The 21,345-nt window shown below is 51.2% G+C and overlaps 8 protein-coding genes across 9 annotated transcripts; 4 read left to right on the top strand and 4 right to left on the bottom strand.

Annotated features, from left to right (window-relative positions):
• Positions 1-403: 403 nt before the first annotated feature.
• Positions 404-1,838, bottom strand: PV10_00062 (uncharacterized protein). The gene has a single exon (XM_016364085.1). The coding sequence runs from the start codon at positions 1,797-1,799 to the stop codon at positions 909-911; it is 891 nt and encodes a 296-aa protein (XP_016227734.1). The 5' UTR covers positions 1,800-1,838; the 3' UTR covers positions 404-908.
• Positions 1,839-2,270: 432 nt separating this feature from the next.
• Positions 2,271-4,511, top strand: PV10_00061 (cystathionine beta-synthase). Its single transcript, XM_016364084.1, has one exon. It carries the CDS (start codon positions 2,476-2,478, stop codon positions 4,180-4,182), a length of 1,707 nt encoding a protein of 568 aa, XP_016227733.1. The 5' UTR covers positions 2,271-2,475; the 3' UTR covers positions 4,183-4,511.
• On the bottom strand, positions 4,345-6,412 carry PV10_00060 (uncharacterized protein). The gene is made up of 4 exons (XM_016364083.1): positions 6,036-6,412; positions 5,875-5,974; positions 5,467-5,821; positions 4,345-5,405 (listed from the first exon to the last, which is right to left on the bottom strand). Exons 1-4 carry the CDS (start codon positions 6,173-6,175, stop codon positions 5,356-5,358), a joined length of 645 nt encoding a protein of 214 aa, XP_016227732.1. The 5' UTR covers positions 6,176-6,412; the 3' UTR covers positions 4,345-5,355.
• Positions 6,413-6,697: 285 nt separating this feature from the next.
• Positions 6,698-8,731, top strand: PV10_00059 (uncharacterized protein). The gene is made up of 2 exons (XM_016364082.1): positions 6,698-7,339; positions 7,389-8,731. Exons 1-2 carry the CDS (start codon positions 7,250-7,252, stop codon positions 8,358-8,360), a joined length of 1,062 nt encoding a protein of 353 aa, XP_016227731.1. The 5' UTR covers positions 6,698-7,249; the 3' UTR covers positions 8,361-8,731.
• A 209-nt stretch (positions 8,732-8,940) lies between these two features.
• On the top strand, positions 8,941-10,159 carry PV10_00058 (60S ribosomal protein L18-B). Its single transcript, XM_016364081.1, has 3 exons — positions 8,941-8,993; positions 9,061-9,165; positions 9,328-10,159. Exons 1-3 carry the CDS (start codon positions 8,990-8,992, stop codon positions 9,786-9,788), a joined length of 570 nt encoding a protein of 189 aa, XP_016227730.1. The 5' UTR covers positions 8,941-8,989; the 3' UTR covers positions 9,789-10,159.
• On the bottom strand, positions 10,016-12,029 carry PV10_00057 (glutamate-5-semialdehyde dehydrogenase). The gene has a single exon (XM_016364080.1). The coding sequence runs from the start codon at positions 11,807-11,809 to the stop codon at positions 10,370-10,372; it is 1,440 nt and encodes a 479-aa protein (XP_016227729.1). The 5' UTR covers positions 11,810-12,029; the 3' UTR covers positions 10,016-10,369.
• Positions 12,030-12,439: 410 nt separating this feature from the next.
• PV10_00056 lies at positions 12,440-14,894 on the bottom strand. 2 transcript variants are annotated; one of them, XM_016364078.1, is made up of 3 exons: positions 14,502-14,894; positions 12,919-14,446; positions 12,440-12,753 (listed from the first exon to the last, which is right to left on the bottom strand). In XM_016364078.1, the coding sequence occupies exons 1-3, from the start codon at positions 14,530-14,532 to the stop codon at positions 12,714-12,716; spliced, it is 1,599 nt and encodes a 532-aa protein (XP_016227727.1). In that variant the 5' UTR covers positions 14,533-14,894; the 3' UTR covers positions 12,440-12,713. The 2 variants fall into 2 exon arrangements, with proteins under 2 accessions (XP_016227727.1, XP_016227728.1); XM_016364079.1 differs by having other exon boundaries at positions 12,440-14,446.
• Positions 14,895-18,813: 3,919 nt separating this feature from the next.
• On the top strand, positions 18,814-21,115 carry PV10_00055 (uncharacterized protein). The gene has a single exon (XM_016364077.1). The coding sequence runs from the start codon at positions 19,099-19,101 to the stop codon at positions 20,842-20,844; it is 1,746 nt and encodes a 581-aa protein (XP_016227726.1). The 5' UTR covers positions 18,814-19,098; the 3' UTR covers positions 20,845-21,115.
• Positions 21,116-21,345: the final 230 nt, after the last annotated feature.

The following is a 21,345-nucleotide window of genomic DNA, read 5'->3' as shown; positions in this document are numbered from 1 at the left end:
CTCCATGTCAGCCCTAAAACCCTAGCGAGGGTTTTAATAAGATCATGGCACGATGGTCAGAAATTATACTTCGCCACGGGTCCTCCATGTAGAGTCTGGGGCCAAACACAGACCCCATGCGTCTCAGTACTCCGTAGAGAAGCATCTCCCGACATGGTCGTTCGAGGGCGCAATATTTCTAGCCTTGGCTTTGATGGGCAACAGAGTACGATGTTGCAGCTGAAGACAAAGTTAAAATTCTAATTGCTGCACAGGCTGGTCGTGACCATGTCGAGCGGCGAATCAATATGGTCCGCCAAGGAGCATGATCGCCTGTGAATGATCTGATTGACGTTCAATACGAGCTCTGAAGAACCCGGGGAAGGGATCTGTGACCTTTGCTCGACCATCCTTAGTTGACGAGGATGAGTCTCCTGAAGGGCTGATGCTCGACCCAGCTCGGAGTTTTCCAAAGGGCGCTGTCCCTACCAAGGTTGATGTCGAAGCCTAAACACCGTACACGTATTTCGCATATTGTCGAAGCCTAAGACCCACGAAACATGGATGACTTTTGGTACTATTCAGGTGCATCAATCGCATGCTAGACGTGTGACTGGACATGTGACTGGCTTACGGCCGTGCCGGCTGACAGCACCCTCAAAATACATTCCATGGACGTGTATCAGGGCGAAGACGAGACCCCAACTTTTGAGTTCGGCCTCCGCCACAAGAATGAAGTAAAAGAAGCCATCGTTAAGGCCGTACCCGTACTTGACGCTACTGTTCCGCTATTTGTGTCAGAGAAGCGGGTGTGATAACTCAAGCCTTGGGAGAAGCATCGGTGCATTGCTACAAGTCGATTTGGTTCAAGGCTCCAGGCTATTTGCTTTCGATGTTGTTATCTCGACATTTTACTTTCACTCGAGTCGTCACTGAAAGGGCCACCCTGCAATTGTTACCGTCAAGAGAGATGGATCCTTGATGATTTCGTCTTTTCGGGCCATCATTTCATCCACATCCCAGTTAGCCCACACATATCGGCCTCGAAGGAACTCTGATTCCGGACTGGCCAACCAGACGCTGAAGTGAGCGGGCAATGCAATTGTATCAAGGGCATTGCTTGCCGGAAGCTCGCCTCCATGGCTAGCGAGTACCTTTTTTAGCATTGGGGTGTCGATGATGCCAGGGTGCATGGTGAAAACCCGAAGTGCTGGGTGTTCGACGGCAAGATATTCGCTCAGTTTGGCAGCGGCGACTTTGGAAGCGGCGTAGGCGGAATTCTTGGGCATCAAGGCGGCCTGGACGTGGGCTGCTCCTGCATTGCAAGAGATGAATGTGGCCTTGGGTGAGGCCTTGGGCATAAAGTGTTTGGTAAAATGGAAGAAAGATTTTGTGTTGATCTCAAAGGTATGCCACCATTCATCCTCGTCTGCACCAAGGATGGTGGTTGGGGTGGGGAGAACCGCGGCGTAGTGAGCAAAGACATCCCAGGCACCCAGGGTTGAACGGCACTCATGGGCTGCTCGACCGACACTTTGAGCCTGGGATAGGTCGGTGACGATGACGGCGACAGTAACTTGAGGAAACGATTCTATGATCTGGTCCTTTGTCTGCTGCAGAGTGGTTTCTGTTCGTCCGAGAAGACCTATCTTGATTGCACCGGCCTTCGCAAAAGACCAGGCTACTTGGCTACCAATGCCACCCCAGCCTGCACCAGCGACAATGACAGTCTTACCCTGGGCTGACAACTCGGGCCTGTTCGGGTCAATGGCAGGGTATGTGTCCTTGCGATAAGTCTTTGTGAAGCTGGCAAGGCCCATTTTGTTCTTGTTCTGGTTGATCCTTGTGTGGGAATGACAGCCGTGTCGAGAGAGGAGCAGTGGAGAGAGAGGCTAGATGTTAGTACGAGGTCAAATCTGGGGTGGAGAACATCTGGGATCGACAAATGGAAGAGAACCACCTTTGACCTTGTGACGAGTCGATATGCATTATTTTTGAGACTGGCTCGAGATTGTTTCTCTCTGATTGATCAGGAGTGCACAACACATGAAGTTAGGAGGGATGTATGGATGAATGGATTGATGGAAGAGGAAATCAAAGGCAGGCAGCAAGGAACTCCAGATCAACACGTGACTAGCCTTTCCACGTGACACTGATGCGGGCGATTGTGTGGAAGTGTGAGGGAAGGAGTGAAGGGCGTGGAGGGGCACGCACCTGCCTGCGCTTACCATCGGTAATATAACTTTATGTACTTCTTCGTACATGTGATGTTTCGACATTCTCGATATTCTGGCGCCACTGATCCTTCGCCATCACCATCGTCCACTACATTGCCTGTACCTGCGGCATCTCTCCATTCTATGGCTTGAAGACGCATTTCATATTCTCTTTGACATTTCCGGCTCATCATCTTGGTTATTTCTTTGCCGCTGAGCTATCCCAAACCTCATCTCAAGCCATTCCCCCCCAGCCAACCCTTCCATCGACATTTTCACCATGGCCGCTTCTGCTACACCTTCCTCCACCTCTAATACTTCCCTCAACCGCTTCCATGCTCAAGGCACTCATTCTACCGTCACCCAACTCATTGGCCAAACCCCCCTAGTTCAACTCCAGAAGATTCCCCAATCCCTCGGCATACCCGCCACAGTCTACGCAAAATGCGAGTTCTTCAATGCCGGAGGCAGCGTCAAAGACCGCATCGCCCTCCGCATGATCGAAGAGGCCGAGAAAAGTGGTCGTATCAAGCCTGGTGATACCCTGATAGAGCCCACTTCTGGAAATACGGGCATTGGTTTGGCCCTCGTTGCTGCCGTCAAGGGATACAAGACCATCATTACTCTACCGGAAAAAATGTCGGCCGAAAAAGTCGCCGTCCTCAAGGCCCTTAACGCCACCATTATCAGAACCCCTACTCAAGCCGCTTTCGATAGTCCTGAATCTCACATTGGCGTTGCCAAACGCCTGGAAAAGGAGATCCCCAATGCACATATTCTTGACCAGTATGCCAACCCCGACAACCCCTTGGCTCATGAATTGGGCACTGCCGAAGAAATCTGGGCGCAGACTGGTGGTTCCATTACTGCAATTATCGCCGGCGCTGGTACTGGAGGCACAATCACTGGGCTCGCTCGAGGTCTCCACAAACACAACAAAGACATCAAGGTCATCGCTGCCGACCCCCAAGGCTCCATCCTTGCCCTCCCGTCTCAACTCAACGACGAATTCAAGGACACACCCTACAAGGTCGAAGGCATCGGTTATGATTTCATTCCAGATGTCCTGGACCAGAAGGCTGTCAATACTTGGTACAAGACCAACGATCGTGACTCTTTTCACTACGCTCGACGATTGATCGCCGAGGAGGGCCTCCTGGCCGGTGGCAGTTCCGGTTCTGCCATGGCCGCCTTGGTCGCCGCCCATCGTGCCCAACCTTTCACCAGCTCAGATGTCGTTGTGGTTGTACTACCTGACAGCATCCGCTCCTACCTATCCAAATTTATCGACGATGACTGGCTCGCCGCTAACGACCTCTTGCCCTCAACCCCACCTGAAGTCGATGAATCTTCACAAGTCCAGAATCCTCTGTCTCGCACCCGCTCCACCTCTTTCAAAGACTCCAACGATCAGTTCCGAGGCGCCACAGTTCGCTCTCTCCGCCTCAAGCCCGTTCAAACCGTCCCCGCAGACTCCTCCTGCAGCTCCGCCATCGAAGTGATGCGCGAAAAGGGCTTTGATCAACTGCCCGTTCTTTCAGCCAAGACCCGCCGCCTCGTCGGCCTCGTCACACTGGGCAACTTGCTCAGTCGCATCTCACATGGTCGTGCCACCGCCAAATCTCCTGTCTCCGATGTCATGTTCGACTTCACCACCATCAATGAAGTCATCACTGATCCTCGCGACTTTGGAGACATTGCTGCCGCTAGTTCCAGCACCAAATCCACCAATCAGCCCAACGGCTCCGGCGGTTCGAGCGACAAGGCTCCTGCTCGTTCCTCACATCACCACAAGAAGAGACCTTTTGTCGAAATTACCATGGACACTCCATTGAGTGCCTTGAATCGCTTCTTTGAATGGCAGAGTGCTGCCGTTGTCACCGAGCGAGACCCGGATGATCCCAAGAATGGTGCTCTAAAACCTCTGGCCGTTGTCACAAAGGTCGACCTTTTGACCTGGCTGCTCAGCGAGCACAAATTACGTTGACCCTCAACGCGTTCGGTCATGTCTATGGTCCAGAATTCATGACAGCACTGCGACGGCGTTCCGGGCCTAGTCCAATCGATGATTTGATTTCATCGACTGCATTTACTAGTTTGGTCGGGTTTTACGGTCCAAGACGACACCTTGCTTGCGCAGGGTTCATTCAACATGCCCCGTCGGATGCTTTGATGATCCATCGAATCCTCACGTCTCATGACCTGGCTTAGTACATGTACAATGTTTTAGAATATATAGTCCCTGTAATTCCAGATCTACTCACTCTGCTGCCTCATGTGCAAGGCAGGGGGTCACCATCTCGACTTTCACAAAAACCCACCGTACCTAATTTCACTTGTCACAACCTGATGCCTGAGACGTCTGTAGGCGCTCGACCAACATTAGGTCTTGCAACTGTTCAGCCATCATAGCGCCAGTTTCAAGTACCACCATCAGAGGTAGGAACGAAAGGAAAAGGAAGTACCCTTGCACACGCCGTGGGCTTGGGTGACCGATCACCAGCACAGGACACGACACTTTGCATCTCATGGGGGACATTGTTCTTACACATGCAACGTAAAATGATGGGAAAGGTCGACGCTGATATTGTCAATATGGTCAGTCTCGACGACTTCGAAGTGTTTGGGACGACTCGAGCGCGGGAATATCGGTATCGACACGCAGGCGGTAGGGGCTGGGCGACGGCAAAACGACGAAGGGGAACGAAAAGGCGCTGTCTGGAAGGCAAAGGAGCGTCGGAGAGGGACGAGGCAGGGACGAAGGGAGGTGGAGCTGACATAAAGGTGGATAAAATCGTTCGAATACCGCATCGAGGAGGCGATCGATTAAGCTACCGAATCATGGTACATTCCTTTTGAATGTCCCCCGAAATCTGATGTCGAAACCGTCTATCGTATTCCGTTTCGATCCGTCCGCTCGAAATGTTTCGGGTCTAAACTTTGATTCAAGTCAATCATTTACCATGCGGATGTATCCAGCTTCAGCCTTCGGCACTGTACGGCGGACGTGTGCCACTTCTGGGGAGCCAATGAGCCCAGCCATGCATCAACCTCGGGCGCTGTAAGTCTGATACTGTTTCCTTATGTCGGATTAAGACAAACGGGTTAGGATTGTGAGGCCCCGCAGGTCCCTCTCTGAAGCTCGAGGACAAGCCGTCCTCTATTCAGCAGTGTCGAGCTCATCGTGGGCTGGTGGGGGAGAGTCGATGGCTGATACAGGTGTCAGCTCACATCCAATCGTGGGAGTCCATCATCTCGACATCGGGCATACCTTTGCGGTCATCTCCATTGGCTCCAACATCACGGTCATCGTCGCGGCGTTCTCGATCATCTTTTCCATCCCGATCTCGGTCACGGTCTCGGGTGTCTGGGGTTCGAGATCGTCTGCGGTCATCGTGGTCTCGGTCCCGATCACGGTCTCGGTCTCCACCACGATCACGGCGATCGTCCTTGCGAGGTGAGTAGTCTCGACGACGAGGAGAAGAGGAACGTGCACTGCGTCGCGCAGGGCTTCGGTCGCGACGATCTCGGCTGTCTCGACTATCGCGGCCGTCACGACTGTCACGACTATCACGGCCACGCCCAGCTTCGTAGCGCCAGGTAGCAGAAGGAGGAGTTCTCGCCCACTGTTTCTGGTCAATGGACTGATAAGGGTGTAGTTGGAAAGACATGTACGCACCTCAATCTTCAAGAGATCATCCCTCCCAATACGCTTGTTATGCATCTCGTGATAAGCGTCATCTGCATCACGTCGACTCTCGTACTCAACAAAGGCAAACCTAGATTGTCATGGTTAGTGATTGACAAGTTGGTGATATGGAGAACAGGACCACAACTCACAGACGACTGGAAGCAGTTCGGGGAGCAGGAATGTCACATCTGACAAGGCGACCGTAGTGCTCGAACTCATAGGCAAGATCGCGGGCGCGAGTACCGTGGCCAAAGCCTGTGACATAAAGAGTTGTTCCTGATCGAGACATGACAGAAATGACCGAGTGTCAACTGGGAAGGAATGAAGAAGGTGAGAAGGCAACCCGAAACCGTGATATCAAGGGTACAAGAGCCCAGGATATCGCGCTACACCTGAGAATTGATGTTGTGATGTAGTTTTTGATAAAAGAGTAGATTACAGGAGATGGGAACAAGATGCTCTTTGTAGGCGAATGTCCAAGATTGGAGGCAACTCACAGGAACCGCAGTTGCAGTGTCGTAGGGCAATGGTGTTGCAGCTGCGTTTAGAGAAGAAGTACTGCGCTAAGCCAAGAACAGTCATGATATCTTGGCAGTTCATTCTCAATATCACGTGCACATTAGGCTATGCCTTTGCCCGATGAGTGTGAGTGTGAGTATGAGTCACGTGTTGCTGTTTTCCATTTCTGTGGCCAGAGCCTATGGTAGTTCCCGTGATTCAGTGCCTGACAATCGTCAGCCTTCGGCAAAGGGCCTCTCAGGCCTGTATTGGATCTGGACCTGCACCTGTGAAGTCGTTTTCCAGGCGTGCTCATAACCACGTCTCGACACTGTCGTCGATCCCCGTTTCCATTCTGCAACAACATCATTATCTGGCGTCTTTTTTCACGACCTTCACCCTCTCTTACTTTTTGACTTCCGCCATTGATAGCTTGCGTCTTGTCAGCTTCTGGACGACCTCGACACACCCTGAATAACAGCTCTTCACAACCATCCTCTGTTTATCCCGTCGTCCGGTTCAACCCGTTCATGCCTCGATAAACAGTGAGCCTCATACGCCCCTCTATAGAGATTGCAGGGAGCATCCAGGCCTATACGACAGCTATTGAGGTCTACCTTGTCCTGTGAATCTGCTCATTGATTCACCACCTTCCTCGCGTCAACTGCAAGCCACCAACACTATGCTTGATACAGTCTTCACCCCTCCGTCATAAAATTTCCATGGACGGGATTCACCCTCGCCATACTTCAAATTCTCTTGGTGTAGCCCTACGACATCCATCTACCTCCGGCTTAATACCCTCATCACCTTGCACCAGTTGCTCATCACGATTTTCTGCTTGACAGCCTCGTTGCCTCATATCATGCGTCTCGGCGAAAAGGATCCCGCTACTGTGGATGGCAACATAGGACAAAGCTCCACCTCCATTACTGAACTGCCAAATATACCAGAGGTACGTTTGACTGAAAAGCAAAATGGTGGCAGGTTGCTAACAAGCACAGGACCCAACCATGGCGCTATCGAGCGAGAGCATGGTCACTCGGTTTCGCAACTTCGTGTCCACCCCTTTTACCGCCGCCTTTTGCGCTGGAGGCGTTGCTGGCGCTGTCTCCCGTACAGTGGTTTCCCCACTGGAACGCTTGAAAATTTTATACCAGGTTCAAGATGCTGGCCGGAACGAGTACAAGATGTCCATTGCCAAGGCACTGAAAAAGATGTACAAAGACGAAGGCTGGAGAGGGTTCATGAGAGGGAATGGAACCAATTGTGTTCGAATCGTACCCTACTCTGCTGTGCAGTTTGGGGCATACAACGTCTACAAACGTTTCGCGGAACCGACTCCTGGGGCCGATCTTGACCCTCTCCGTCGTCTCGTATGTGGAGGACTGGCAGGTATCACTTCAGTCACATTCACTTACCCCCTAGATATTGTACGAACACGATTGTCTATACAGTCGGCGTCATTTGCGGCCCTTGGAAAGCACGAGGGCAAGCTTCCCGGAATGTGGAAGACAATGGTCACCATGTACAAGACTGAAGGTGGAATACTTGGTCTTTATCGGGGCATCATCCCCACCGTTGCCGGCGTGGCACCGTATGTTGGATTGAACTTCATGGTTTACGAATCTGTTCGTAACTACTTCACCGAACCAGGCGAAAAGAATCCTGTCTGGTACCGCAAGCTAGCGGCCGGGGCAATCTCGGGAGCAGTTGCGCAGACATGCACATATCCATTCGACGTGCTCCGACGCAGATTTCAGATCAACTCCATGACCGGCATGGGGTATCAATACAAGTCGATATGGGACGCCATTCGGACCATCGTGAGGCAAGAGGGGATTGCTGGCATGTACAAGGGCATTGTGCCTAATCTCCTCAAGGTTGCTCCCAGCATGGCCAGCAGTTGGCTTAGCTTTGAGATGACTAGGGATTTCCTAGTCAGTCTTGCAGAGGACGAGTCGGATCCTGTGTGATCCTTGAGAGCATGGTGTGATTCGGAGATCGTGCCCAGAGTCGGTGCAATGAGCCTCAAAGGATGTGCTAAATCTTTGGGTTTCCGATAAAGTCCTACTAAAGAGGGGTTTGGGTCTACGGAGAGACATCAGATGACTGGAGATTGGCTTAGTTGAAGCAGCGTCATTACTGACCCAACGGGACCGACACAGTTTGTGATGCCGTATGGGCGTATGTACAAATGGATTTCTACGCGACACTGATTGGAAACTTGACATTTGGATGGAGTCATTGGATAGGAAAGCCATTAGATAGAGAGCATCGGATGGGCGGCATGTCTTGGAGTCCAGCCATATATAAGAATGGGGGTTCCAGAGCTCCTCCTTGTCACTTAACCTTAACACTGTGTCGGTGTTGTGGAGCATTGTTCAAGAATGCAAGCGGGAGAAGCCAAGGCGGTTTTCTCGAGAACCAACATCACGTGATACGGAGATCCACATCCAGAATTTGGCCCAAAGTGGCATAGTGGCCTCTAAATCTTGGCAACCGCACTCAACCTGCACTTTTGCCCGATTTTCAATCTTCTTGAAGAGAGAAGACGTCGTCGACAACTTTTCTCCCACCACACAACCAGGAAGATTCAGCGATCATGGGTAAGTGTAGACAGCTTGCTACAATGTGTTATCTCACCAGACATTAATTGACTCTATTTGCCCACAGGTATCGATCTCGATCGCCATCACGTCCGGAACACCCATCGCAAGGCTCCCAAGAGCGACAATGTCTACCTCAAGCTCCTGGTGAAGCTCTACCGCTTCCTTGCCCGTATGTACAACTCGAATCCACTGCTTCATGATTGCCTACGTTTTCAACGGAGGGAGAATCAAATCATCTTTGCAAGAAAAGAGAGACAAAGACAAGATTCAAGACGAGAAATTCGCTTTAATGAACCAAGACTAACCAGAGACTTTTTTCCGACCACAACAGGGCGCACCGACTCCAACTTCAACAAAGTTGTCCTCAAGCGATTGTTCCAGTCGCGCATTAACCGACCACCAGTGTCGATCTCGCGGCTTATCGCCAAGACACAAACCGAGAGCGCAAAGAAGGCATACGAAGGCAAGACAATTGCGGTCATCGGCACCATCACCGACGACAACCGACTCCTGACTGTCCCCGAACTTCACGTCGCTGCTCTTCGATTCACCGCCACTGCCCGTGCCCGGATCGAGAAGGCCGGTGGTGAGGCTCTGACTCTGGACCAACTGGCTCTGAGACACCCTACTGGCAGCAATGTCGTCCTGTTGAGAGGTCCCAAGAACGCCCGTGAGGCCGTCAAGCATTTCGGATTCGGCCCCCACAAGAACAAGAAGCCATATATCGAGAGCAAGGGTCGCAAGTTCGAAAAGGGTCGAGGCCGAAGACGGAGCAAGGGTTTCAAGGTCTAAGCTACAGGGTTGGCAGGCCTGTTGCGTGGCAGGAGAGCTCGTCGATTCTCTTTGGCGATGGGTTATCAAGATGCTTTGCTCGACGGTGCAGATGGCAATGTGTTGTCAATGGTCACCGTGTCTCGGTGTTGATCATGTTTCTCTCAGACTTCGAGGTCGTGCAAAGGGGATCTTTATCACTCCACAAGGACATGAGAGCAAAGTTGAGCTAAATGTGATGCGGTGGTGCGGTGGTCTCAATTACCACCCAGTGCAGTACGTTTGAGCAAATGATTCGTAACTAGATGGTTATGATCAGACAAGTTGAGATGAAGATGCAAAATTTTCAGAACAAACGAATCAACGTCGCCTTTTTTGACATGAAAGTAAAAGTATCAGTGACTTGTTTTCTTTGAATAAGACTCTTGATGAAGACGATGTGAAATTCACAGTGGAGCTGTGGGAATGGCAACTTGAATTTGCACAATATAATGGCCAAGTCCTCTCTCCCTTCGAAACTGTTCGCACCCATGGAATTTTAGAACAAGTAGACTGCCTATCTGACACACGACAAACTACGTTGGGTTTTTTCAATTCATTCTTCAGATGGTGACCTTCTCATGCAGGTACTTTTTCCCACCACTAGCTCCATATTCCGCGGCGGTCTGGCCATGACCTCGAATCTTGTATTTGTAGATGGTCAAGCCCTCGAGGCCGACAGGGCCTCGTGAATGGATCTTGTTGGTGCTGATGCCGACTTCTGTACCAAAGCCATATCTCATGCCATCTGCAAACCGTGTACTTGCGTTCCAGTACACGCCAGCACTGTCGACAGCCGACATGAATGTCTCAGCAGCGGAGGAGGATTGTGTGATGATGACATCAGTGTGTTTGGACGAGTGGGTGTTGATGTGTGCAATGGCTAGTGAGAGAGAAGGGTCGTTTTCGGAACTGGCACCGGTAGATCCATTCACAGTCGACTCGCCCGTTGATGAAGATGTGGAGGTAACAGGATCATTACCTATCGAGGGGACCGTCTTGATCGCTAGTACCAAATCCAGAAACTCGGTGTTGTAATCTTCCTCGGTGGCATCCTGTAACAAGATTGCCTCTTCCCTGGGCAGTGACTGCTCCAAAACCTTTTTGCTCGGCCCGTCACATCTCAAACTGACCCCCTTCTTTAACAAGGCCCGAGTTACATCCGGTAACACAGACCCTAATACATCCTCATGGACCAACAGAGTTTCGACAGCGTTGCAAGCCGCCGGGTAGTCCGTCTTGGAATCGACCACGACCTTGGCCGCGACAGCCGCGTCTGCGTCTTTGTGGATATAAATCGAACACAGGCCATCCGCGTGGCCGAGGACTGGAATTCTGGTGTGCTCCTTGACATATTTAACCAATTCATTTCCACCTCTGGGGATGACGAGGTCGATGAATCGGTCCAAAGATAATAACTGATCAATGACATCTCTGGTCTTGACCAACTGAATGGCATCTGCGGCTACTCTGGTGGCACTCAAGGCAGAGCCGATGACGGTGGCGATAGCCTCGAAGGACCAACTAGATTCCTTCCCACCCTTGAGGATTGCAGCATTGCCAGATTTGATGGCCAGACTGGCAATGTTGGCAATGACCTCGGGGCGAGCCTCGAAGATGATCAACAAGACGCCAATTGGACATGCCACCCGCTCCAGCTCCAGGCCTTGATCCAGTCTCGTGCGAAGGTCCACTCGACCAATTGGGTCTGGGAGATCACGAACATCGAGTATCCCTGACATCATGTCGTCGTATTTTCCCGGACGCGACAGATCGAGACGTTTGAGCACCGACTGGGAGAGTTCACCCGACTGTGAGGCTGACGTGGCGGCAACCATGTCGCGGGCGTTGGCCGCGAGGATCATGTCCTTGTTGGCAGCGAGAGCGGCATGAATCGCCGTCAACGCATCGTTGCGTGCGGATACTGGCAGTGTGGCGAGCGACTGTGCGGCTGCCGAGGCGGCTCGAGCAGCAGACTCGGGGGTTGAAGATGTTAGAGACATTGCAGTGGGATGTAGGTGTGGTAGAGGTGGGTTTGCGCCAGGATGACTGAACACCTCGGAGAGAATGTAGATCGAGTTCAAGGATTGTCAAAACGTAATCCGACAATCTCTAAATCGTGTGTGCAAAGGTGGAAATGTGACCAAAACTGCCACTGTCAATCGGTTGTGAGTTTCTACATGTGTGTAGATACAATATATGAGTCAAATGACAATTCCCCAGATCAATATGCAATGTGTAAAAGCAACTTAATAATCTAGATCCATCTAACAAATTCTCTCAACTTTGGTAATCGAGCATTCAAGTAATAACGTGTGGGTTTAACTGAAGCTTAAGATAATCTGGCGAATCAGCGATGCTTCTCACCACTCCACCGCCTGGCTAAAGAAATATTTTGTCAAATCTATTCGGGTGGAAAATTGTTATCTGCTCAGTGGTCACGAAGGGGAAACCCTTCGTGGACTGCGCAAAAACGTTCGCCTGTGTTCTCAAGAGGGATATCCTGCCTTACCAAGGCTCTCAGAGAGCATCTGGCCTCGTTTCCCTCTCCAATTCACGACATTCGAAGTCACACAGACGGGCAATTAATTAGAGCGGCCGCAGAAGAAATAAGTCATGCTGCTTTCAAATTTCCAGTCTAAAGGTGGTTCGTTTTGCGGTCTAACCTGATTCAGACCCAGTCAGTCTACATCGTCCTATACATGCTTTTGTTCCTATCCAAATATTTACTGCGCCACGTCTACGACGCTTTCTTAGGCGACCTTGTAATCATGGAACTCTCGATACATCGCACTGGCATTTGGCGAGCACACAGCCATTGCAACCTGGGGGTAGGGAAGGACCGACATAAAAATGAATGATCTATTACAGGATAACAGGGCATTGTCACCTGGTCAGACGGGGGCCTCATGCCTCGGCCTCAGAACCCAGCTCGCTTGCCTTTCGTCTATTTCGTATCTCATCAGCTCATGCTCCTCTCTAGTTCTACAAGCATCCATGTGTATGTCGTGGGGGGCAAGGTTCGGCAAGCAATAGCGCAGATAACAATAACACGAGCGCTTCAAAGCGAAAGACCTCGTACACAGCACAACGCAACGCGCGGCCCACTTACTTCTTGATCAAAAGGCTGGTCCCGCCCATCTCTTCGGGTTGGTCAAGGCCCATGGCTGCCAATATGGTTGGGGCCACGTCCCCGAGGACCCCATCTTGCTTCTTCAAACTCCAACCTTGGGGAGCGTTGGCCATGACAAAAGGAACCTTGTTGGTGGTGTGCGACGTCTTCGGTTTGCCCTCTTCATTCAACATCTCCTCGGCGTTGCCGTGATCGGCCGTAATGAAGAGAATATATCCTTCCTTTTTGCAAGCGTCGTAGACGGTTCCAATAGCGGCATCGGTGGCAGCGACACCCTTGATGGCAGCTTCATAGACTCCAGTGTGGCCAACCATATCCGGAGGGGCAAAGTTGTTCATCAAAAATTCGTACTTTCCGGTGGAGATTCTTTCACTCAGCTTGTCGGCGACTTTTTGAGCACTCATGGGGGGTTCGAGGTCGTAGGTGGCCACTTTGGGACTTGGGATCAACTCACGATCCTCGCCGTCGAATTGCTTCTCGACACCTCCGTTGAAGAAAAAGGTGACATGGGCGTACTTTTCGGTTTCGGCCACGTGACTCTGCTTGACATCCTTTTTGCTCAGCCATTCGGCAAGAACGTTGGTCATGACTTGAGGGGGAAAGGCGATGGGGAAAGTGTAGTCAGTCTTGTATCGTGTCATGGTGGTGATGGCAATGTCCTTGGGGTAAGGGAAGTCTGGTTTGGGAGAACGATCATAGTCGCCGAGGAGTTGGGTGACTTCTCTGACTCGGTCGGAGCGGTAGTTGAAGAAGAAAAGGGTGTCCCCGTCCTGGACTCTGCGATCGGCGCCTCCGACGATAATGGGTTTCAGGAACTCATCATTTTCGCCCTTTTCATAGCGTGCCTTGACGGTCGCCAGAGGATCATCGGAATCCTCGCCCTCGCCGCAAACGACACCTTTCATGCCCACCTCGACACGGTCCCATCTCTTGTCACGGTCCATGATGTAGTAACGGCCGACAATGGTGGCGAGCTTGCCAACACCAAGGTCATCGAGTTTAGCCAAAAGCTGTTCCAGGTAGCCCGCAGCACTCTTGGGGTCGGTGTCTCTGCCGTCGCCGAAAAAGTGAATGAAGATTTCGGGAACTTTGTACTCCTTGGCTACCTCCAAAAGAGCAAAGAGGTGTTTGATGTGACTGTGGACACCTCCATCACTGATAAGGCCGAGAAAGTGAAGTCTTCCATTTCCATCCACAGCTCTTTGCATGGTGTCGGTGATGGTCTTGACCTTGTTTAGTTCGCCATTTTTGATGGTTTGGTCGATGCGGACGACATCCTGCCATACCACGCGACCAGCGCCGATGTTCAAGTGACCAACTTCGGAATTGCCCATCAGACCCTCGGGCAGACCAACAGCCAGAGAGGAGGCTTCAAGCTCGGTGTAGCCTTGGGCGGTGTCGGAGCCGTCTTTGGCGAATCCATCCATGTATGGGGTTTCGGCGGCAGCAATAGCATCACCCTCGGGTGGGGATGTCGCAGAAGGAATTCCCCAGCCATCGATGACGACTATGAATGGGATTAGAGGAGGGGTCTTGTTACAACCGAGATGTGAATGACTTACTCAGAACGGCTTTCTGGTCGACCTTGGCCATTGTGACGATACGGGCGGAGGTGGAGGGGTAGAAATGGGAGGATGCAGGTATTTGCCAGAGGATGGGAAAAGGACTAGGAGGTCAAGGGGAAGGTAAAGACGTAGAGGAATCTAAGATGGTGGAGGGAGGTGGTGATTAGTGAGTGGGCGGTGGAACGACTTTTTTCTGTTGACTGCATTGAGGAACGAGCTGCAAGCTGCAAGTGCAGTGGTGCTTCTGTTTGGCGGGGATTGTCGGAGCAGTTTGCCATTTGGCGAGGATGGGGCATTGGGATAAGGCATGTTTTCTAGATACGTGAAATCTGATATTTTGACTTCCCAGTGATCAGAGTGCTTGGGAGAACAAGATATCATCAATGCCAGTATGATTATTAGCACTTCTATGGGCAATCATCTCTTCCAAGTTGCTGCAGTTGTGGATTAATTAGTTGTCTTGTCACGTTGTTGACTCCAGACTCTCAACCCCTCGCTGCTTCCCACTTGGACTCCATGTGATTTCAACTTTACGTCATTGTTCCCACGTGACTTTTCCACCGTCTTGGGTTGGCAGAAGCGACTTGAAAGCCAATAGTAATATGAAGAATAAGGAGCGCACCTAATTATTGTGATTAGAACAAGAACAAGAAAAGAAACAAGAAAAATGAATGATGGTTAAAATTATTTCCTTATGAGCTCTCTCCTCAATAATCTCATGAATAGGATCCTGGCCCTTCTCACCATGTGAGGATGTAATTTGCTTTGTGCTGATACTGCTAGGTACCTAGGTACTCAGTCTCAGTACATTAGGTACTTACAGTACAGCACACTTGACTGATAAGATGTTATTAAGCCCTAGACTCATTAGGTACCCCCAAGTCCTCCAATCGCCTCCCCCGTAAGTAGCTTCCCCTCGCCCCTTGATCATTCCCCCCAGCAAATCACTCCAGGTGCCGGAAATAGCACCCATTAAGCTATTGTGCCGCTGCCCCGCGTCTGTCGAGTGACGAAATTACATGGCCACCTGTTGACACCAACAATGCTTCTCTACCAAGGTCTGAAGAAGGGTCGAGAGGCCCCTGGGCCCCTCGACCACTGTCCGTCGATTGCCAGAGCCAGAACGATGTCTACAGTAGAGTCTATCCCACTGTGTAGAGTTAAAAACTTGTAGGTTCTCCAGGGCGGGCATGACCCACCAGTGCTACTCCTCGATTGCTTCCCCGTTCTAATCGAAATTCCACCAAAAAGAAGTCGTGATTATGGATGAAACGTGGAAGTATTCTCCGGACATGACAACATCTGCTTTTTGCCTTTTCGTTCTTGATTCACCTCGTCCATAGTCTTCAAATCTCATTCTTTGGCAATGCCAATCACGTCCTGACTGCGGTTTAGAAAAGTAGATCGATTTTGTCCTCTCTTAAATTGCCATGCTGGCCGTCTGCTGTTCTGTTCCCTATTACACGCCAGATTTATTCATTAATTGACTACCGGAGGACGACCATTTCCTGGCAATCGTTACCATCCTCACCGTTTAATCTACGTACAGGAATGCGCCCATGACCCAGGACGGCACATACCGTCATACTCGAACCAAAACCAGTCTTATTGGGCCATCGCCCGCCCATCGTCCATCATGACCTCCAACTCAACCCGGGCTGTCTTTCCCGTACCAGCATGGTCCAGCGCCCGTCCTCTTCAGCCGACTCTGATGAATCAGCGGACGAGGTCAGTCAAGACTCGGACCTCGCATGCCTGCGACCGATGTCGCACCATGCGCACAAAATGCTCCGGTGGAGAGCGCTGTGTCAAATGCACAAAGGATGATGCCGTCTGCGCTTATGGAGACCGTAAGAGAGAAAGAAACAGAAAGTAAGATAACTCTTCCACCAGTTTGGCCTATACCTGACCAAGAACAAAGTTTGGACAGAGACCTCGCCGACTGCCTCGAGCGCATCGACCTGTTGGAGGGAGAAAATCAAGTCTTGTTGAGCTCCTTACGCTCACTTACCGCCAGTCCTTCCTTTCAGCCTACTGAGCATGGCGACATTGTCGATTTGCTTTCCAAGGTGGGTTCAACTTCATTCAGACTCTCCCTGTATAGTCATGCCTGACCCCTGTCAATACAGTATTCGTCTCAAGAAATCTCCGACATCGCTCCCTCCTCGAGCAGTCAATCCAACGATAGAGTTAGAACAAAGTTGCATCTCAGTCAGACCGCGGACCGCGAGCCCCTGATTGATGTTGCACCTCGGGGGGAGACCAAAGCAGACTCAAGCGTGGGTTCTCCGGGTCGAAAGGGTGAGCTCTCTCGGGTGGTCGATCTCGATTTGGGCAAAGGTGCCTCTGGCTTCGTCGGCAAAATGTCCGAGATGGCTTGGATTCAGCGTGCCTGGGAACATTCCCTAGATTCTCCCCTCGAGTCACTCACCGATCTGCCTCGTGCTGAAATTGACCGCCACCTTTCCGCCGCCAAGGACTTTACCTATTTTCTCGACGACACAGACGTTCTGTCCGTCAATGAAGATCATATTGATGAGCGCTCATGGCCTCCCGTTCACACCTCATTGATTCTCACCGAGGCCTTTTTTCACGCCATGCAGGGCGCCTTCGCCTTTGCCCAGAGAGACCAGTTCCTTGACGCTCTGCTCAACTTCCCCAGGCATCGATCTGTCTGGTCCTGGGCCGAGCGTCGTTGGTTGGCCCTTGCTAATCTCGTGTGGGCAATCGGCTCCAAGTGGCTGCACATGGCCAAATTGCACCATGACACCGTCGAAGATCATCTCGTCTACTATGCGAGAGCCAGGGCGCTTGGACTTGATCACCGTGTTGTGTTTGATCATCCCGACGTCCCAACGGTCGAAGCCATAGGACTCTTGGCCTTTTACCTCGTGATAAATGGCTCCATCGCAAGGTACGAGGCTTTGGAGTCATCCTGGACATCCCAATTAGCTGACTTGCCACAGATCCTGGAACACACTTGGCCATGCCACCAGACATGCCACCGCACTGGGACTACATCTGCGCGTAACCGATCCCAGTATCAACCAAGAAGATCGGGAGCGACGTACCCGTACTTGGTATTCGCTATATAGCCTTGAAGTCTTTCTTGCAGAGATCACCGGCCGGCCCAAGTCGATTTCTCTGTTAGATGTCACCGTGGACATCAAAACACTGCAGTGGCCCGAAGACGATGCCGGTGAGCCGCCCTACCGGTTCAGTAATGTCTCGTCCCACACTGAATCTAGAAAAACCTGGATTGAGTTTTTGAACCTGGATCGAGACACGCCCCAGGGCATGACTGGTGGGATCATGCCATGGAAAAGCTTTGCCTCAGTAGGCCAGAGTGCTCCACCTTCACACTTCCCCCAAAGATTGTTACTTTGTCAACTCAGCGACAGGATAGCCTCGCAGCTGTACTCGGGCGCGGTAGATGAAACATGGTCACAGGTTCAGCGTAAAATCGGAGAATTGCAGACCGAATTGAGAAGGTGGGAGGAAAATCTACCAGAAAACCTGACGATTCAGAGCAAAGGCCCCACCGACTCGGACCCCCGAGTCAAGATTGAGCTCAACATGTACTACCACAGTCTTCAGATGATCTTACACCGGCCTTGCTTGTGCGAGGTAGTCATTGAGAATGAATCGGACCGGTCACGGGAGTTCAACCGCAGCTGTGCCCGGGCTTGCGTGCATGCAGCCATGTCGATGCTGGCCATCATGCCCAGCAATCCGAGTGCCCACGAGGCGTATCAGCTACTCCCATGGTGGACTCTGCTACATTATGTGGCACAGACGGCTAGCGTCTTACTCTTGGAGCTCAGTCTCGACTGCCAGCACTTTAAAGGGGAAGTATCTGAAGTCACCGAGTACCTGCGCAAGGCCATGGCGTATCTCTGGTGCATGACAGAAGGATCCCCATCGGCCTATCGTGCTTGGAGAATCTTTCGGAGAGTGTTGACTGATGTCTCACGGCGTTATGAGGATCTCAATGTCGCAGATATCCCAGAACAGGCACGCGTGCCGGAGAGGTGGACCGCGGCTGATGAGGCATTGCTGGATGACACTTTCTCATATAGGTGAAGGGACCCAAGTACAGAGGAACATAGTGATGCAGTTGAAGAGATAATTCTGTGCTGTGGTGATCCATGAGGCGTGAATCGTAGTGAAAAATGAGGAAATATACCTACGTATCTGGGCATTTCCTCCTCCGTAGCACATACGGCGCATTTTTCATTTCCTTTGTACAAACCACAATGTCGATTCAGTTGCGGCAACCACGATCACGACCACCATCATCAACATCAGATCTCAACTTATTTCAGCCTGCGCTCAAATCCTCAACCGACACTCGCAAAAGTCCAATTCGCTTTGGCATACAATGTGATCAACCTCTTCTTGCTCGCATTGTTGGTCCGGAATTATCACCTGTCCCTTGCTGCTGCATCACCCCCAAATGCGACTTACATTGTCATTAGTTCCCTTCGTTCCCTTCCGTCGCCAGGCTTCAAGGCCATGACAACGAACGACGCCACTCACGCATTCTCTTCAATCCTTCTCAGTCTCTCGGACCAGTCCCGGTCCTATTCTCACAATGAAAAACTCATATTCTCTCGTTAGCCTTAAAAGATGGTCTTCCAAGGTCAAAGATCTTCCCGCTATTTCCAACATCAAGACAATCCATGTCTATGATTTCGACAACACCCTATTCTCCAGCCCATTACCGAACCCACAAATATGGCATCCTCAGTCCATTGGCATGCTTCAAAGCCAAGAAGGCCTTGCGCATGGAGGCTGGTGGCATGACTCGAGTGTTCTCGAGGCTACAGGACAAGGTGTGGAAAAGGAGGAACCCCGCGCGTGGGAAGGCTGCTGGAATGAACCTGTGGTTCAGTTGGTTGAGTCAAGTGTCCAGTCCAAAGATGTGGTGACTATCCTATTGACCGGCCGAGGAGAAACAAATTTTGCCGATCTGATCAATCGCATCTGCAACTCGAGAAAGCTCGATTTTGACATGGTGGTGCTCAAGCCTGAAGTTGGCCCTTCAGGTCAGAGTTTCGAGTCAACCATGTCGTTCAAACAGGAATTCTTACGGGAATTGGCCATTACCTATAAAAGTGCAGATGAAATCCGGATCTATGAGGACCGACCAAGACATGTCAAAGGGTTCCGCGAGTATTTTGAGCGGTTCAACAAGTCCCTCTTGTCCCATCGCGCGGATGAGCCGGCTCCTCCTCGCCTGCCCATTACAGCAGAAGTTGTCCACGTCTGTGAATTGAAGGCCACACTGAACCCCGAGATGGAGGTGGAAGTGGTGCAAAGAGCCATCAATCGCCACAATCACGCGATTACCACCAACGGCCCTGGCTCCAGCAAAACCACTAATAAGCATCTCAAGATCACTGATTCGTTTCTTTACTTTGGCTACATGATCAGCCAGACTGATTCGTCTCGGTTGATATCATTGATCAATGCTCCGCCACAACAGATCGACTCGGGAGAGGTGCGTCTTTTTGCGTCATCCATCTTGATAGCCCCGTACTATCCTAAACAAGATCTGGTGACCAAAGTGGGTGGTCGGGGAAAGAAGGTCACCTGGCAGGTCACGGGTGTGGCCAAATATGAAGATCGTATTTGGGCAGCTCGAGTAGCCCCGGTTACGGAGACTCCGATTGTGACACAAGATCCTGTACCATTGGTAGTGCTTGCTATGCGAAAGGGCTCAAGACAGGTGGATGCGTCGAGAATCACTAACTGGAGTCAAGTGTCTCAGGACAAGGCATTCATGTTTGAAAGCACGGTGGCGGACAAAGTCATGCTCAAAATCGAAGATGATGATCAGATGGACAATGGCTTCGCCAACGGGCGTGGCCGACGAAATCGAGGTCTGAGGCAGACCCACGGGAGTGAGGGAACCCACAAGCGCAAGTTTGGAGATGACAGTGGCGGCCGCAATGCATATGCTCGCATCGGTGGCTCGGGGACGGAGCGCGAAGACGGCAACTGGGCTCCCAAGGACCGCGTGTACCTGGGAGGACGCAATGCACAGAGAAATGCTAAGAGCAAGGCCGAGTTCAACAATCGTCATAACCCCAACGTGGTCGGTGCGAGGGGCGGCAGCCACCAAGGAACCACGAGCAATGCTGGCCGTGGTCGCGGCGGAGGTGGAGCGGCAGGGCCCAACAGAGGAGGTGGTCGAAGCGGAGGTGGAGGTCATGTTGCAGGGCGCGGACCTGCCGGGTACAGGAGCCTGGATGACTATGGAACAGGGAATTTCGATGGTGCTAATGAATCGGTCAGTGGCGGGGGTGCCAATGGAGAAGTGGTGATGAATTACTGAGCACATGAGAACAGTGTGCGTGTATGAAAAATGGATATTGGGTGTGTTGCATGATGGCGCAGGATCGCTCCATGGGACCCCAGCGGGATGATTGTTGCCTTGACTCGATACTTCTCAGCTGTTAGCTGTGTTGAAAGGGCATGTTTTGTAACAGTATCAAACGAATATCAGAGCACAGGAGGATCAATCAGGCGGGTTGGAATGTGTCTGATTAAGGATGTTCAAGACTGAATGGACACTTAAGTGGTGAGATTAAACACTTATGTACTTATCTAGGAATCAAGATTGATTCAAGATACAATCCTTGTGGTAGCATGCTGGTGCTTAATACTGTTCAATACTGTTGAAGTGAATGTTCTGATGCTCAAAATATTCAACCAAATTACTCCGTAGATCTGTTGACGGTGATAAATGAATGACACTCAAAGAAAAAAGTCTAAACAAAGGGGGTTGCTTCACAATCTTGGGAATGTTTAGTTTCCTGTAAGCAAAACTATATCC

This window comes from Exophiala mesophila, assembly GCF_000836275.1.
Source record: "Exophiala mesophila strain CBS 40295 unplaced genomic scaffold supercont1.1, whole genome shotgun sequence".
Lineage (NCBI taxonomy): Eukaryota > Fungi > Ascomycota > Eurotiomycetes > Chaetothyriales > Herpotrichiellaceae > Exophiala > Exophiala mesophila.
This window is presented reverse-complemented; position numbering and strand designations above follow the sequence as displayed.